The sequence below is a fragment of the Calypte anna genome, chromosome 3 (assembly GCF_003957555.1).
Source record: "Calypte anna isolate BGI_N300 chromosome 3, bCalAnn1_v1.p, whole genome shotgun sequence".
NCBI lineage: Eukaryota > Metazoa > Chordata > Aves > Apodiformes > Trochilidae > Calypte > Calypte anna.
The window spans coordinates 111521629-111536089 of NC_044246.1; the positions used below are offsets into that span (position 1 = coordinate 111521629).

The window sequence follows — 14461 nt, forward strand, 5'->3', positions numbered from 1 at the left end:
CTCCCTTCATCCCAGTTGTCCCTTTGCCATGAGCAGCATTCAGTGTTGATTATCCAGGAGGAGCAAAGCTTCCACATTTAAAATGTGCAACAGAAGTCATAGAATCATAGAATTCTATGGTTAGTTAGAGTTTTGACATTGCTCCACTCCTTCATACAAAGCTTAAGTCCATTTTTACAAATCCAGACCACCTGTAGGGTTTTGACTTCAGTTATCAAATCAAGAAAACAGGAGCTTACCTGGAGGTGATGTGACATTGAACACAAGTTTCCAGTTTGTCCCTGGAGTGGAGACAGCCAGGCTAGAAAAGCTGGCACATCCAGCTATGACCTGCACTTGAGTGAGCCCTGCAGGGTAATAAAAAATTGCATTTCAGTTAACAGCACCCAGATAAGTACCACCTACACCCCTCAGAGAGTCCTTGTGGCTTTAAGGAGACTTCAGAAAGCCTAAATTCAATGTCGTCCCTAATCATGAACTTTATTTGCCTGATCCCAAAAATTTCACACACAGTCAGGTCTTAACATTTACTTGGACACCAAATTCCTGATGGACAGGAGAACCTTATCTTCTCAATCTTGGTTCATTGAGCTCATTGTGAAATGGAATTTGTTGTACATATCTACACTGAGGGAGTGTAACATGAATACAGATGTTAGGGGGATGAAGCAGAGGTAATGGGAGCTATACAGATGCACTAGAAATTTCCAGATGCTCATCTCTTTTGATTTAACTCATGTCTTGGGAGACTAAATATGTCACCAAGGAGTATTAGGGAGATACTGGCTATTTTCTGTCCTAAAGGAATGGTTTCAAGAAGCCAGCCACTGCTGCTAAGGGGAAAGAGCTGACTCTTTGAACCCTTTCTGATTTGTAGGTGTCTCGCATCATTATCTGGGCATATTACCTTCTGTCCTACTCTTAAATCATTTTTAACTTTTCTGCAACCCTCTCAGGCACTTTGAAAGGGATCTGGTGATTAAAAACATCTTTATTGAATGTCTTTATATGTGGTACAGGAGACACTTTCAGCTAGAAACCTGGCAAGTGAAAGCTCCATGGGGGACATTAAAATGGAACCTGGGATAGTCTGTTTCTCCATTGCTTTACCTCTTCTAATCTAGCAGGGAATACATTCTGGCCCAACAGTAACACTTCCCATGCCTTTTATTTTTGCAGGCTCTTTTTAAAAAAAGTTATAATTTACTTGGCAGCTAGATCTCCATTTTATTGTGTGTGGTTTTGAGCACCAGCCAAATTTGGGGCTTTGAGCAATGCTGACAAGGTCTGGGTTTCATTCAGGTTCTTGGAGTGAGAGGGATAAAATCCTAAAGACTGGCTAATTGCAAAGTGTTGGTTTAGGTGGGGGTGAGAAGTCAGAGTTTCTTAGGAGGCTGGACTTGTTCCAATGATCACAGAGTTTTGCCTGCTGAAAGATGACAGGGAATAACTGTTCGCTTTATGAAGCAGGTGGCTTGAAATTTTTTTGCTGTGAAGCAGCACAGGTGAAGCACAGAACACAGAGGCTGAATGTGAGGAGGACATTTATATCCTGCCATTCCCACATCTGGGGTGTTGAACAAGTGGTGAAGTAGAAAGCATCTTCATGAGACATCTTCTAAGCACAAATGCAGAGGAGTGTTCAGCAGGCGGACACAAGGCTTTTGGTGGTAGGACAGAGTGGAGGACAGATTGTTTGATTTTGTCCCTTTTTTTTTTGTGCCTACACCTATGAGTACAAACAGTGTCAGGATTTGGGTCTCTAGGCTGGAGAAGAGGAGACTGAGGGCTGACCATATTAATGTTCATAAATATGTAAAGGGTGAATGTTAGGAGGATGCAGCCAGGATCTTCTCTGTGATGTCCAATGATAGGACAAGGGGTAATGTAGGAAAGTTGGAGCATAGGAGGCTCCATATAAATCTAAGAAAAAGCTTTTTCACTCTGATGGTGACAGAGCACTGGCACAGGCTGCCCAGGGAGCTTGTGGAGTCTCTTTCTCTGGACACATTCAAAACCCACCTGAATGTGTTCCTGTGTAACTTCCACTAGGTGACCCTGCTCTGGCGGGGGGTTGGACTCAATTATCTCTCAAGGTCCCTTCCAACCCCTAACTTTCTCTGATTCTGTGATTCTGTGAACTGCTATTCCCTGGCCAAACCTCTTTACAGCCTCCCAGCAGAGATGCTGTAATGTAAATTGCCTACCGAGATTGATTCCTTGCTGTGTTCACTTCTGAGCCATAGCCAGAAATTGCCTAAAACAAGGTCCTGGGTAAAAGCATGCCAAAACTGGATGATCTAGTAACAGAAATGATCAGGTTTCCTCTCTCCTCAATCTGGTACTTTTTAATTAATATCCCAGTTAGGTTTTGACTTACATATACTGTTTCCTATTTTTTTTATGCAGCATCTGGCCCACCAAATCCCCAACTCCTTGTGGGTCTCCAGGAACAGTTGTGATAAATAGGGAGCAATTTATACTGTGTATAGTCTTGGTGAGGATGTGGGAATCCAGATTTCTCTAATCTCTCCAGCCTGGTTCTGGCTCATCTATTTCTCTACTACTCATATGATTCTCCTTCTGACAGTATCTGCCCAGACTACCAAGACTTCTCTTGGTTCTGATGCTCAGTGTAACACTGCTTTTATACAGGGGCTTGTCAGCTGCGTTCAAATACTTTATAATTGCCATTTCTAGTCTATGATGAAGCCTGGAGAACTGTACTGTACTTCTCAACAGAGCCTATTTCAGCTTTCAGGCACATATGCTTCAAAGCTCGGAAAATTACAGATATATATGGGAGTCTTCACAAAGATCTCTCAGGCAAGCTGGTATTTAACGTAGAAGCAAGCTCATTTGGAGCTAAACTACTTTCCAGGAGGCAGTTTGGCTGCTGTCAGATGAAGCAGCCTCAGTGTGCTAGACGGGACCCATTTCCATTAAATGCTGCTTTCATGTGCTTCAAAAGACGAGTGCAATAAGGACGTTTGTCAAAGGAAAAACTGCAGCAAACTATTACATCCAGAACATCTGTACCACGGAGCTCTTGCTTTGCTGGAGTTTATTGACTATTAATTTGATGCATGTGTCTTTTAAAGAATGTGAAGTGCATTTCTCTTTGGTGACTTTTCTTTCGTCCCCCCCCCAACCCTTTTTCTCCATTTCCATCTCTTTTTTTCCTGTCTTATCTTTCTTTTCTTTTCTTTTTGCCTGCCTTCCTTCCTTCCTCCCTTCCTCCCTTTCCTCCTCTGTTTCCCTCTTCTCCCCCCCTTCTTTTCCCCCTTTCTTTCCCCATCTTTTACCCCTTCCTTTCCCCCTTCCTTCTCCCCTTCCCCCCTTCCTTCTTTTGTCCCACTGGTAGCCAGTAGATGACCCAATAATCTGTGGTCATCTAGACCCATATTCCTAAACCTATGAGGTGTATTACCCTGAAAAGGCATAAAAATACCAGCAGAAAAGATGAAAGGATTTTTCTAACCACTAAACTTGGAGCTATGATGAAGTAGGAAGAATTTCTAATTAACAGGAACACAAACTGAAAGGGGAAGAGGCTCTGATCTACAGCATGAGAGCCACTTATCTTCTCCAAATGTGAATTTTTCTAGTCATAGCTAACACACAAACTGCTCTACTGCAAACAAAATGCTTTATCTCTACTAAGGGACCTCACTTTTCAATGTGCAGACTGTTTGCCTACATTTAAAGATTTTAGTAATGAAAATTAGGATGCTTTATGATCAATCTGATCTCCTCTATCTGCTTTACAAGCATATGATCATCCACAGGTCTTTAGTTCAGCCCTGTACTTAAACCAAGACACTATATCTAAGCATGTTCAGAGTCTCAATAACCTCAAGGGAAATACTCACATGCTTGGAATTAATATGAGTTCAGGTCTTTTAATAAATGAGGACCAGAAAGGAAACATTTAAGTTCCTTGTGAAAAATATTTTCACTTTAAAGTATGCTAATTACAAGCATTAGGGAGTTGTTTCTGTCTGTACTTGGCCAGGTCCTTTTCTTGGACAGATTATCACAGGCTCTAAGGAAATTGGCTCAATTAATATTAGCAGAAAATCAAGTATTAGAATTTCTAATTCTTCAGTCTTTTCTTTTTTTTTTTTCATCTAAAGTCTTTTCAAGGTAAATTACTGAATACACTCCCTTTAAGCTGCCAGAGCACAAAAATACTTATTATAAGCTTTTTCTCTAGTATTTGATAAGGCAGTTCACCAGAGTCCTATGCAACCCACTTGTTTTTTCAACCCAAAGACTAGTTTTCAAACCCAGAATTTCTCAGGAAAAACTTCAAAATTTATCACTCATGACCCAGCACAGGTGCTTTGCCATAACCCTTGCTGTAAGAAAACACATCCAAACCTTTTAGCACAGCCTCTGAGGAGCCCTTGAGGTGAGCTGATACAACCCAAGGTTCTGAGGGATGCCCCAGTTCATCAACTCTCTGACCCTGGGAGGAAGAACAAAAGAGAAGAATTAAGGTCTTGTCTCCTCAAAAAGAGGCAAGAAAGTTTTGAGGACTTAAACAATTGTAATTTTTTTTTTTTTTTTTTAATCAGTGCTGCACTTAAGGTATCTGAGAATATAAGGTATTCTCATCACCTATGAGAATTACTTGATTTTGACATCGTGGTTTGTATGGTGCTGATTTCACAGAATGACAGTATGGAAGGGACCTCTGGAAGTCATTTAGTCCAACCTTCTGTTGAAGCTGGACCCAATAGAATGGGTTGTAGTGGGAGGAGCCATTCTTGCTCCTGAAGCTCGACAAGCTGCTGGTCTCCAGGACTCCAGGACTCCAAGCTGCAGGACTCCAGCCACCACCCAGCGCTTCCAGGGTAGAAGTGTAGCAGGAAGAGCCTTTCTTGCTCCAGAGGCTCGACAAGCTGCTGGCCTCTCCATGCCTCACACCAGAGTGAGCTGAGGTTTCCTCTGTGGGTGTGTGTCCCACCTTTATTGGTCCCCTGGCCTTGCTCATGCCCAATAGGGGCCTGTCCTAATCAGGCACAGGTGGACTCACACCCACTCTTTGGCAATTCGAGGCACCTGGCTGACAATGTCTCTCTACAATGGGTTGCCCAGGACTATGTCCACATGGCTTTTCCATATCTCCAAGGATGGTTCAAGGGAACTGAATAGATTCAGTTTATCTATTTTGCCAGACTAAAGATTTACCTTCCTCATACATCCAGTGGCAGAAATCAATTTTCCTACTTATTTTGTCCAGCCAAAATAAGTGAGCAGGATCTAGATCCCATAGTCTATGTGCATATAAAAATAACTTCCAGAATTTTTTATATTTTAAGGGAGCTACTGGTTCTCAAGTCTAGCAGAAAACCTGAAACATGCCTGAAGAAGTCTATGAAAATCAAGGGAAGATTTGATTGTGTGTCATTTCAGGTAGCCAACAATGTTTGACATCCAGCAGAGTTGCTTTGTGGAAAGGTCTTAACTTCCTACGGGAGCTGGAGGCTAAATAGCAACTTCTACAGCCTGCAACAAAACAAATGCTTATGTCTAAAGAAAGGAAGAAAAATAGAAAGCAGCTGAAAGTTCTGTTCCTCAAAGTTGCCAAACCAGTCTCATGGGGAATGAATGTAGAGAGCTGGTTTTACCAGTAAAGCAACTTTGCATCTGGTTTTATCCACAAAGCTGCCCATCCTTGGGTTTGACACCATACCTGAGGGTTACCACTAAAAATGTCACACCTTGGGCCAGCTGTTGTGTGGGAACCCTTTTGCCTACCAAAATGGGAATGATCTGATCATATAAAATAACTGGAAAATAGGAAAAAAGACATGAAAATATAAAGGAAATTGTATTATAGCACAAAACTAAGCTAGGCAGATTTAGCCTGACTTTGGGACTGAATCCAGTCCAACAACCCACCAACATCTAAGGACTTACTAAACCAAGTCTGCTGCTTCCAGGACTTGTTTTAGTACCTCTGCCAGTTCAAAAAGCACATCACAGAAAAGTCCAAGTTTGTTTTAAACACATCAGTGTTTTTAACACATCAGCTGTGCATGGTATGGACTTCCTTGGGCAGACCAGAATACCCCATTAAATCTGATACTGGCAGCTTTCATGATGGTTTTGCTGTTCCCACATGCCCCCATTGATATCCTTTTTAGGACTGATTAATTGATATCTGCTTTAGGAGCAGAAATATCTGCTTTAGGAGCAAAAATAAGAAAACTGCACACAGTCATTTCTACAGCACCGTTCTTAACACTTGCAGGAGAAAAGCTGGAAAATGTGAACAGAGTTCATACTGGAAGAAGTTTCCAGAATGATAGTGGCTGATTATTTACAGATTCATGCTTTGCCCTATTTATTTATAGAGCTGTCCCATAGCTTTTGGATTGCTTGTAAATGTCAAAATCATACAGGATTAATAGAAGCAGCCGTCCATGGAGGGACAAATCCTACCTTCTTGTCCAGGAAAATGATTTTTGGTTGTATGGGAAGCTGCTTCTCTGTTTCTCCATCTGAGGGCTGCACCTGAACAGAGATGTTATAAGGTCTTACGTACAGGTGTGTTTCTGAGTGTTGTCTGCTTCTAGAAAGAGAGAAAGAGAGAAAGGAAGGAAGAAAGAAAGAAAGGAAGAAAGAAAGGAAGGAAGGAAGAAAGGAAGAAAAGAAAGAAAGAAAAGAAAGAAAAGAAGGAAAAGAAAGGAAGGAAGGAAGGAAGGAAGGAAGGAAGGAAGGAAGGAAGGAGGAAGGAAGGAAGGAAGGAGGAAAAGGAAGGAAGGAAGGAAGGAAGGAAGGAAGGAAGGAAGGAAGGAAGGAAGGAAGGAAGGAAGGAAGGAAGGAAGGAAGAAGGAAAGGAAGGAAGAAAGAAAGAAAGAAAGAAAGAAAGAAAGAAAGAAAGAAAGAAAGAAAGAAAGAAAGAAAGAAAGAAAAGAAAGAAAGAAAGAAAGAAAGAAAGAAAGAAAGAAAGAAAGAAAGAAAAGAAAGAAAGAAAAGAAAGAAAGAAAGAAAGAAAGAAAGAAAGAAAGAAAGAAAAGAAAGAAAGAAAGAAAGAAAGAAAGAAAGAAAGAAAGAAAGAAAGAAAGAAAGAAAGAAAGAAAGAAAGAGAAAAAAGGAAAATTAGAACCAAAATTTTTTAGTCCCAGAGGTAATTTGTATCTTATTATGGAACATGTTACTCTGAGTTCATGGGATCTTCTACCTTAGCAATGCAAATGGTAATACTCAGCATCTTCTATTAGCACAATGCCAAATGACTGCTAATTTACCTTGCCATGGCACTTTGATTCCTTGGGTGAGAGCAGTGGGCCTCCAAAAACAGCATCACTTGCAAGGAGACAGCAGAACCAAAGTAATAAAAACCCTTTTTGCTGTAAACCCCAGTTTCCAGATGAAAAAGGGAGAAGTGAAGAAAATAAATTATTTCCCTGGTATCACATTGTATTTCCCTGGTATCATATTAGAAGAACATGGCAGAGACAGAGATTTAATGGATTCATAAACCCATTTTCCCGTTTCCCAAAATTCCCATTTTGCCTTAATCCCAAACTCTTAATTGCAGTGCATGTGCTTCCTCTCCAGCAGAAACCTTCTCACCTTTCAATACCTTTGAGCTCTGCTTAAAATAAGTTTCAGTTCCTTTACACAAGCACAGCACTTGGAGGGTTTTGCTGCATTTCTTTTCCCTGCTACACCTGTGTTCTCCTCCTTCATCATCTGAAAACTGAAATATAGCAGCGTACAGGCTCCCCGTTGCAAGAGATTTTTTTTTTCCAAGATTTCCAAAATTTCAATTAGATAATCCTAGGAGAGGACTTCCACATTTGAATAAAGAATAAACACTTTATTCTAAGCCTGGATCATTTCATTCTCTCTCCCAGAGCTTTGTTTCATTTAGTATCTCATATATATATATATATATATATATAAAATTTATCTATATATAAACCCATCTAATCTGCAATTGCAGTGAAGCAGCTGGGGGTTTGATATTGCCTTGAAATGAAAGTAAAAAAGCTATTCCTTTATATCTAGTGTTTGCTTAAAGGTGTTTACAAATAGAAGATATATGTAGAATAAGTTTCCTCTAATTCTGCTTTTTCTCTCAGGTTTTGGTTTTATTTTTTTGGTTTGCTTTTCAGTTTGTTGGGGTCTTCTTTTGTTGTGGTTTGTTTGGTTTGGGTTTTTGTTTTTGGTTTGGGGGTTTTTTTGTGTTTTGTTTGATTGGTTGGTTTGTTTTTTCCGGGTTGTTACTATAACCAGAAACTGACCATAATGCTCTTGATGGGAAACACTGGTCTGAGCCACAGACACGGGAAGACCAAGTAAAGCTTTCCTGCAGACCAAGAGTTGGCTCAAGATCTAAAAATAAAAAAACCCAAGTTTCAATTCTTACCTTGGTCCTTTTTCTTTGTTGTCAGTGTGGAAGTCTACAGGCAGTGATTTATTTGAAACTTATATATTTCTTATACACATATATATTTATATTATTATTATTATATATTTATTTATACTTTTATATATTTATTTATATTTTTATATATTTATTTATATTATTATATATTTATTTATATTTATACATTTTTATATTTGTATTTGTACATATTTGTATGTATATTATTTCTCTTTATATTAGTATTATTTATATTGGTATATATCTTTTATATATTTATATATTTTAAAATTATTTTATTATATATTTATTTATTTGAAAGTAGACAATATTTATGTGACTGAAACCCACTGCAGGAAAAACCACACCAAGCCACTACTCTTCTCAGGGCAGAAATCTTCACCCTCTGAGTTCTCCAGCTCCAGCTGAGCCCAGGTAAGTTCAGGTGAATCTTAGCATGGCTTCAGTAAGGCAAAACTTACCTTTTTTTGTTTTTTATTTCCTCTCTCCAGCCTCTTTAGAAAGATTTTTTAAGAAAATCTTGTGCCCAGCCTCCACATCCAAACCCACCATGATAAAACTCTGCTCATCTCACTTGAAGGAAATGCTGCTGCAAAACGTGTGGTGGGAAGGAAACCTCCCCACCCCCTCAAGGGAGTAATGGCAGAGAGCAGAAAGCAAACCCAAACATTAAATACACATATTGTGCTTAAAAATCAATGTCTGTGGGTGATCTGAATCCAGTTGACACAGCCCAGGGAATGATGTCTCTGTCCCATAGGCTCCAACCTGGCTCTTGGGGAGCCTCTACCTTAGGGTGGAACCCCTGAGAATCAATCTCAGTGTGGAGGAGAATGAGAAAGGAGCATCCTGCTGCTCCCTGGTGAGTTGTCCTGGCAGGAAAATAGCTGTGCAGCTGGGAAACAGGGATGGAGAAGCATACCTGGAGCTTAGAAAGGGCTGGAGAGAGAAGACTTACCTGCCTCTTGGGCATGAAAATTGTGCTGGTTAGTCACTACCCTGAAGTCTCCTGCTGGGAAGGAGCAGGCTGGTTTCCAGTTCCCTGCTGGGAGTGCTCAACAGGGAGCAGCTCCTTTGCTCCGTGCCTTGAAGCTTTTCTAAATGTGGGCACAGCAGGCAAGTAGGTGATGCTCATGATACCTTAAGTCTACAGGGACATCAGGGGTCCCTGACCCTGTCACCATCAGTGCCAACACATTCCTGCTGAGCATGCTGAGGCTCTGCAGGACAGCAAGTGTCTGCTTGTTAGCAGCAGAGGAGCTGGATGGTGTAGAAAGTGAAGGATCTGCTGCAGCCATTAAGATGTGACTGAGAAACTTGTTGGAGAGATGACTGAGAAACTTGATGGAGAGATCCAGGGCAGAGGGAAGGAAGCCTCACTGATGTCAAAAAGAGCTTGTTGTTTTAATTATAGTTTCAATAATAAATATAATAATGAGAAGAATAAACCACCACCACCAATAATGACAATAATAGCTATTAATATCAATTGGCTTCAAAGGGAAAGAGATCAGACTGAGAGCTTGGGTTAAGATTCCATTAAACTTGATTAAACTCAAGGCCTTCGACACCGTCTCCCACAGCATCCTCCTGAAAAAGCTGTCAGCCCACAGCTTGGACAGGCACACTCTGTGCTGGGTTAGGAACTGGCTGGAGGGCCGGGCCCAGAGTGTGGTGCTGAACGGGGCTGATCCCGTTGGTGGCTGGTCATTAGTGGTGTCCCCCAGGGATCAGTGTTGGGCCCAGTTCTGTTTAATATCTTTATTGATGATTTAGATGAGGGGATTGAGTCCATCTTCAGCAAATTTGCAGATGACACTAAGCTGGGGGTGAGTGTGGATCAGCTGGAAGGCAGGAGGGCTCTGCAGAGGGACCTGGACAGACTGGAGAGTTGGGCTGATTCCAATGGGATGAGGTTCAACAAGACCAAGTGCCGGGTCCTGCACTTTGGCCACAACAAGCCCATGGGGAGCTCCAGGCTGGGCACAGAGTGGTTGGAGAGCAGCCAGACAGAGAGGACCTTGAAGTTTGGATTGCCAGGAAGCTGAACATGAGCCAGCAGTGTGCCCAGGTGGCCAAGAAGGCCAATGGCATCCTGGGCTGTGTCAGGAACAGCGTGGCCAGCAGGTCCAGGGAAGGGATTCTGCCCCTGTGCTCAGCCCTGGGGAGGCCACAGCTTGAGTCCTGTGTCCAGTTCTGGGCCCCTCAGTTCAGGAAGGAGATTGAGGTTCTGGAGCAGGTCCAGAGAAGAGCAAGGAGGAGGTGAAGGGACTCGAGCACAGATCCTATGAGGAAGGGCTGAGGGAGCTGGGGGTGTTGAGGCTGGAGAAGAGGAGGCTCAGGGGAGACCTCATCACTCTCTCCAACTCCCTGAAAGGAGGTTGGAACCAGGGGGGGGTTGTTCTCTTTTGCCAGACGACTTTCAACAAGACAAGAGGGCAGGGTCTTAAGTTGTGCCAGGGGAGGTTTAGGTTGGATATTAGAAAGAATTCCTTTATGGAGAGTGTGATCAGACATTGGAATGGGCTGCCCAGGGAAGTAGTGGATTCTCCATCCCTGGAGATATTTAAAAAGAGACTGGATGTGGCACTTAGTGTCATAGTCTAGTAACTGCAGTGACAGTGGATCAAAGATTGGACTTGCTGATCTCTGAGGTCCCTTCCAACTCAGCCAGTTCTATGACTCTATGAATACATCTATACTAGAAGTCTAAATTATGGCCAAGAACAAAACGTGGTGCTGAAGCTTGATCACCTCTTCTGGAGGTCTCATTCCCTCACAAGTTTTGGTCCAGGCCCAATAGCAAAGTCTAGGACAACTCCCAAATGGTCTGGGAGTTAATGTAGTCAGAGCACATCCTCACTTGGCACTTTGGATGAGGCCCCCCTGAAATTATGGTTGAGAGGATTTGATTTTACAGATACAGGTTTATTCATAGCAGCTGCCAGAGAACAGTCCCTGGCATATTTAATATCCTAATTTAAGTAGACAAGAAAACTAATTGTTTGGATATGTCTACAATGGTGTTTTTGAGGCATCAGTATATCTTCAGGAGGGGAAAGGGATTGGGAAGAGTTTGAAGAATATGTCAAAATTCATCATGGTCAAGCAAAAGAAGTTTTTTGTTGTTTGTTCTTGAACAAGTGGCTTTTCCTGATGAAGAGAAGACAGGCTACAAGTGAGGAGATGTGGTGATGACAGGAAATAGGCAAGCTGAGTGCTTTATAAGGCAAAGAAGATCCAAATTCACTGGAAGGGCAGTGAAGAATCTGGTATCTTTGTGTGAGAACTATGTTGCCATGTCATGTAGGGATGAGGTTTTCAAGACACCAGGTACCTGTGCCCTCTCAACTGCATTGTTCAGACCTTTGTCTCCCCCTGCAGATCTCACCATTAAGTAATAGACAGGGTGAGAGACAAAAGCATCCAGAAGATAGTGAGAGGGCTGAGGTCATTCCTCCTTTAAGAAAAGGAAACTATCCAAAGGATGACTTCTGGTTCCACAGATCCCAATGTTTTCCCATGTTATAGAGAGAAATCAAAGCTACAGCGGGAAGCAGGCTGCAGCTTTCCTTGCCAACAGAAGAACAATAATTTAAGGACTAAACTAATGGACTCATCAGGACTCATGGTGTCAGACATTAATGGTGTCTCCCTTCTTCCATGTAGATTGAGATATTAAGACCAAAATTTTAAAAATTGGCCACCTAAATGGATATTCCAGCTAGAATCAGCACAGAGCTTTGAATGAAGCCATGTGTCCACTGAGCTGAAGGCCAGATGCTGTGATGGCAGAGAGCTACCAAAAGGAGACCTAAAAGTAGATTGAGGTAAGAAACGAAATTGAGGTAAGAAAGAAAACTACTTCCTGTGGGCAAGGCTGGAGATTAAGGGTGTGCTTCTTTATCTAATAATTTTGAGGGTTACCTTTCATAAAACAAAGACACTTTGGTTAGAAGGTGGATATTTTGTGGCTACTGAAAGCATCAAATGAGTTGGTTAGACTGAAAAAAACTCTGAAGAAGTGGTCCAATACAAATTATCTTGGATTATGTATTAATTAAAATATGCAGTCTTTTTGACCAGCTTTTTCTGAGCTTTTGGGGGCATTGCCATCATCACCTCTTTATTTCTCTGCTTGCAAGACACTTTCCCAGCTCCAAATGGTTCTCAGGCTAGATTTTGGGACTTTCCCCCCCCTGTTTTTCAAATCAGTATATCCAGTCACAGAATGTGAACCCAGGAACACATAGACACATCTCCTCTCCCCTGCTCAGCCAGCCTTTGTTTGACATTTTCAGTCTCAGTGGCACAAGAGCTGAAGACAAGGAGCTGCCTGATGGATGCAGCTGGAGGAATCCAGATTCCTGTGGTTTAGAGTGATAAGACACCTTGAAAAAATTAAAAAAGAGAGACTGGGAGGGTCTCAGGGAGACTTAATGGGTCTACTTAAGGGTGAGGGGGGATCACCAGGAGCCTTTAGGAGGAGAGGAACAGAGAAGAGCTTCAGATAGGCGAGAAACATCCTCTAAATTCATTAGTGACCTCAATTAATTGCTGTAGGTGATAGCCCTGTTCACAAAGCCTTTGACTAGTGGCAAGGAGCCAAGCCAGGCCAACCCCATAACCCACTCCCAAAGTTTGTTGTAGGAGGAACTCCTTTTATTAAATGTAAACAGCATCCCACTGGAGGTCAGAGCCTCCCTACTGCTGTGTATCCCAAGGTAATACCACTTTAAGCTCCACATAAACTCTTAAACAGTTTCTATCCTAAAACCAGACCGTAGGTGGTACAGTTTTTTACGATATGTTATAATAGTGCAATAAATCTGTTAGCTTAAAATCGAATCTCCGTGGCCTTTTAGAGAAATCATCATTAAATGCGAGGCCCTGTTAATGATGCCATCCCAGTGAAATTGTTTAATCTGCTAGGGAGGTGAAAGGTCACCAAATGAATTTTTTATAATACATCAACTTGACACGCAATAGGGAAAACTGTAATAGATAAAAGCAAAGGAAAAGGGCACTGTCTTCTTCTGATAGGTCAATAGCAGCCAAGAGAGTCACTCATCCACTTTTCCTTCACTCCCATGCTCCTTTTCCATTTAATATGGACACCCAATTAATACCTCAGCCCCATAGACAACCTCATTTTAGGTGAATTATAGCAATTTCTTCCCCCTTCTCTGAAATGAAAGCGATCACAATACATCATAGCATTGTGCGAATTAACGTTAATTGATTCGAGTTACCAAGCTTTGATGGGCCACTTCTCTAATCTGGTCCTTATTGGGAGCTGGAAGGGATGGAGGGAAGATTAGATTGCATCCCCCGTTGCTTTGACGACGGCGGTCACCTGATGGCTTGTTAGACAGTTGTAGGCTTCTATTGCTGGCCCCAGTGGGGTCGTCAGTAAACTGGAGTGATGTCCAAACATCATTACACGCTGCTCCGATATTAAAGCAAAGGGATTAGCACCTTATTGCAAGCCACCTGGATTTGTCATTGTGCTGTCCTTATCCAATTTCCCCATGATAATGTGACTGTGGCCTGCGGGCACAAGGTCCTGCAGCCAAACCAAGGTGCGTGTGTGTGTATACACAGGCACACAGACACACACACATAGAGGTATCTGTGTGCACACACCCTCACAAAGACCCAGCACCCAAAGCCATTTTAACTCCTGGCTCACCAGGCCCTTGCTAACAAAAGGATGTGGAAGAATTTTTTTCCCACTCTCTTGGTTTGGGCCAGGATAAAGGTGATTTTCTGTCTTGTACTTTTGCTTTCAGCTCAGTCTCTTGTAAGGAGCTGCACTTGCTGAAATGAACAGCAAGTTTCTCAGGCAGTGTCTGCTGCTGGGACTGATCCCACTCCATGGTTATAGTTACAGCTGGAGAATGGGCTGCAGAACCAAGGACACTGCTCAACTCTGAAGAACATTTTACCCTCCAAGAGGGATAAAGAGGTCCCACCTGCAGCCCTCCTTTGGGGAGGAACAGACAAGATAGATGCCAGAGTTGACCAGACAGAGTATTCCATCCCATACAGCTC

The 14461-nt window shown here is 42.2% G+C and overlaps 1 protein-coding gene across 1 annotated transcript in view; it reads right to left on the reverse strand.

Moving 5' to 3' along the window:
* PKHD1 (PKHD1 ciliary IPT domain containing fibrocystin/polyductin) overlaps window positions 1–14461 on the reverse strand; it is a 272533-nt gene that overhangs the window by 8601 nt on the left and 249471 nt on the right. Inside the window, exons 61-63 of the mRNA XM_030448416.1 lie at window positions 6454–6583; window positions 4384–4471; window positions 240–347 (exon numbers count right to left, since the gene is read on the reverse strand). Coding sequence (XP_030304276.1) covers window positions 240–347; window positions 4384–4471; window positions 6454–6583 — 326 coding nt within the window. The remainder of the gene's footprint in view (window positions 1–239; window positions 348–4383; window positions 4472–6453; window positions 6584–14461) is intronic.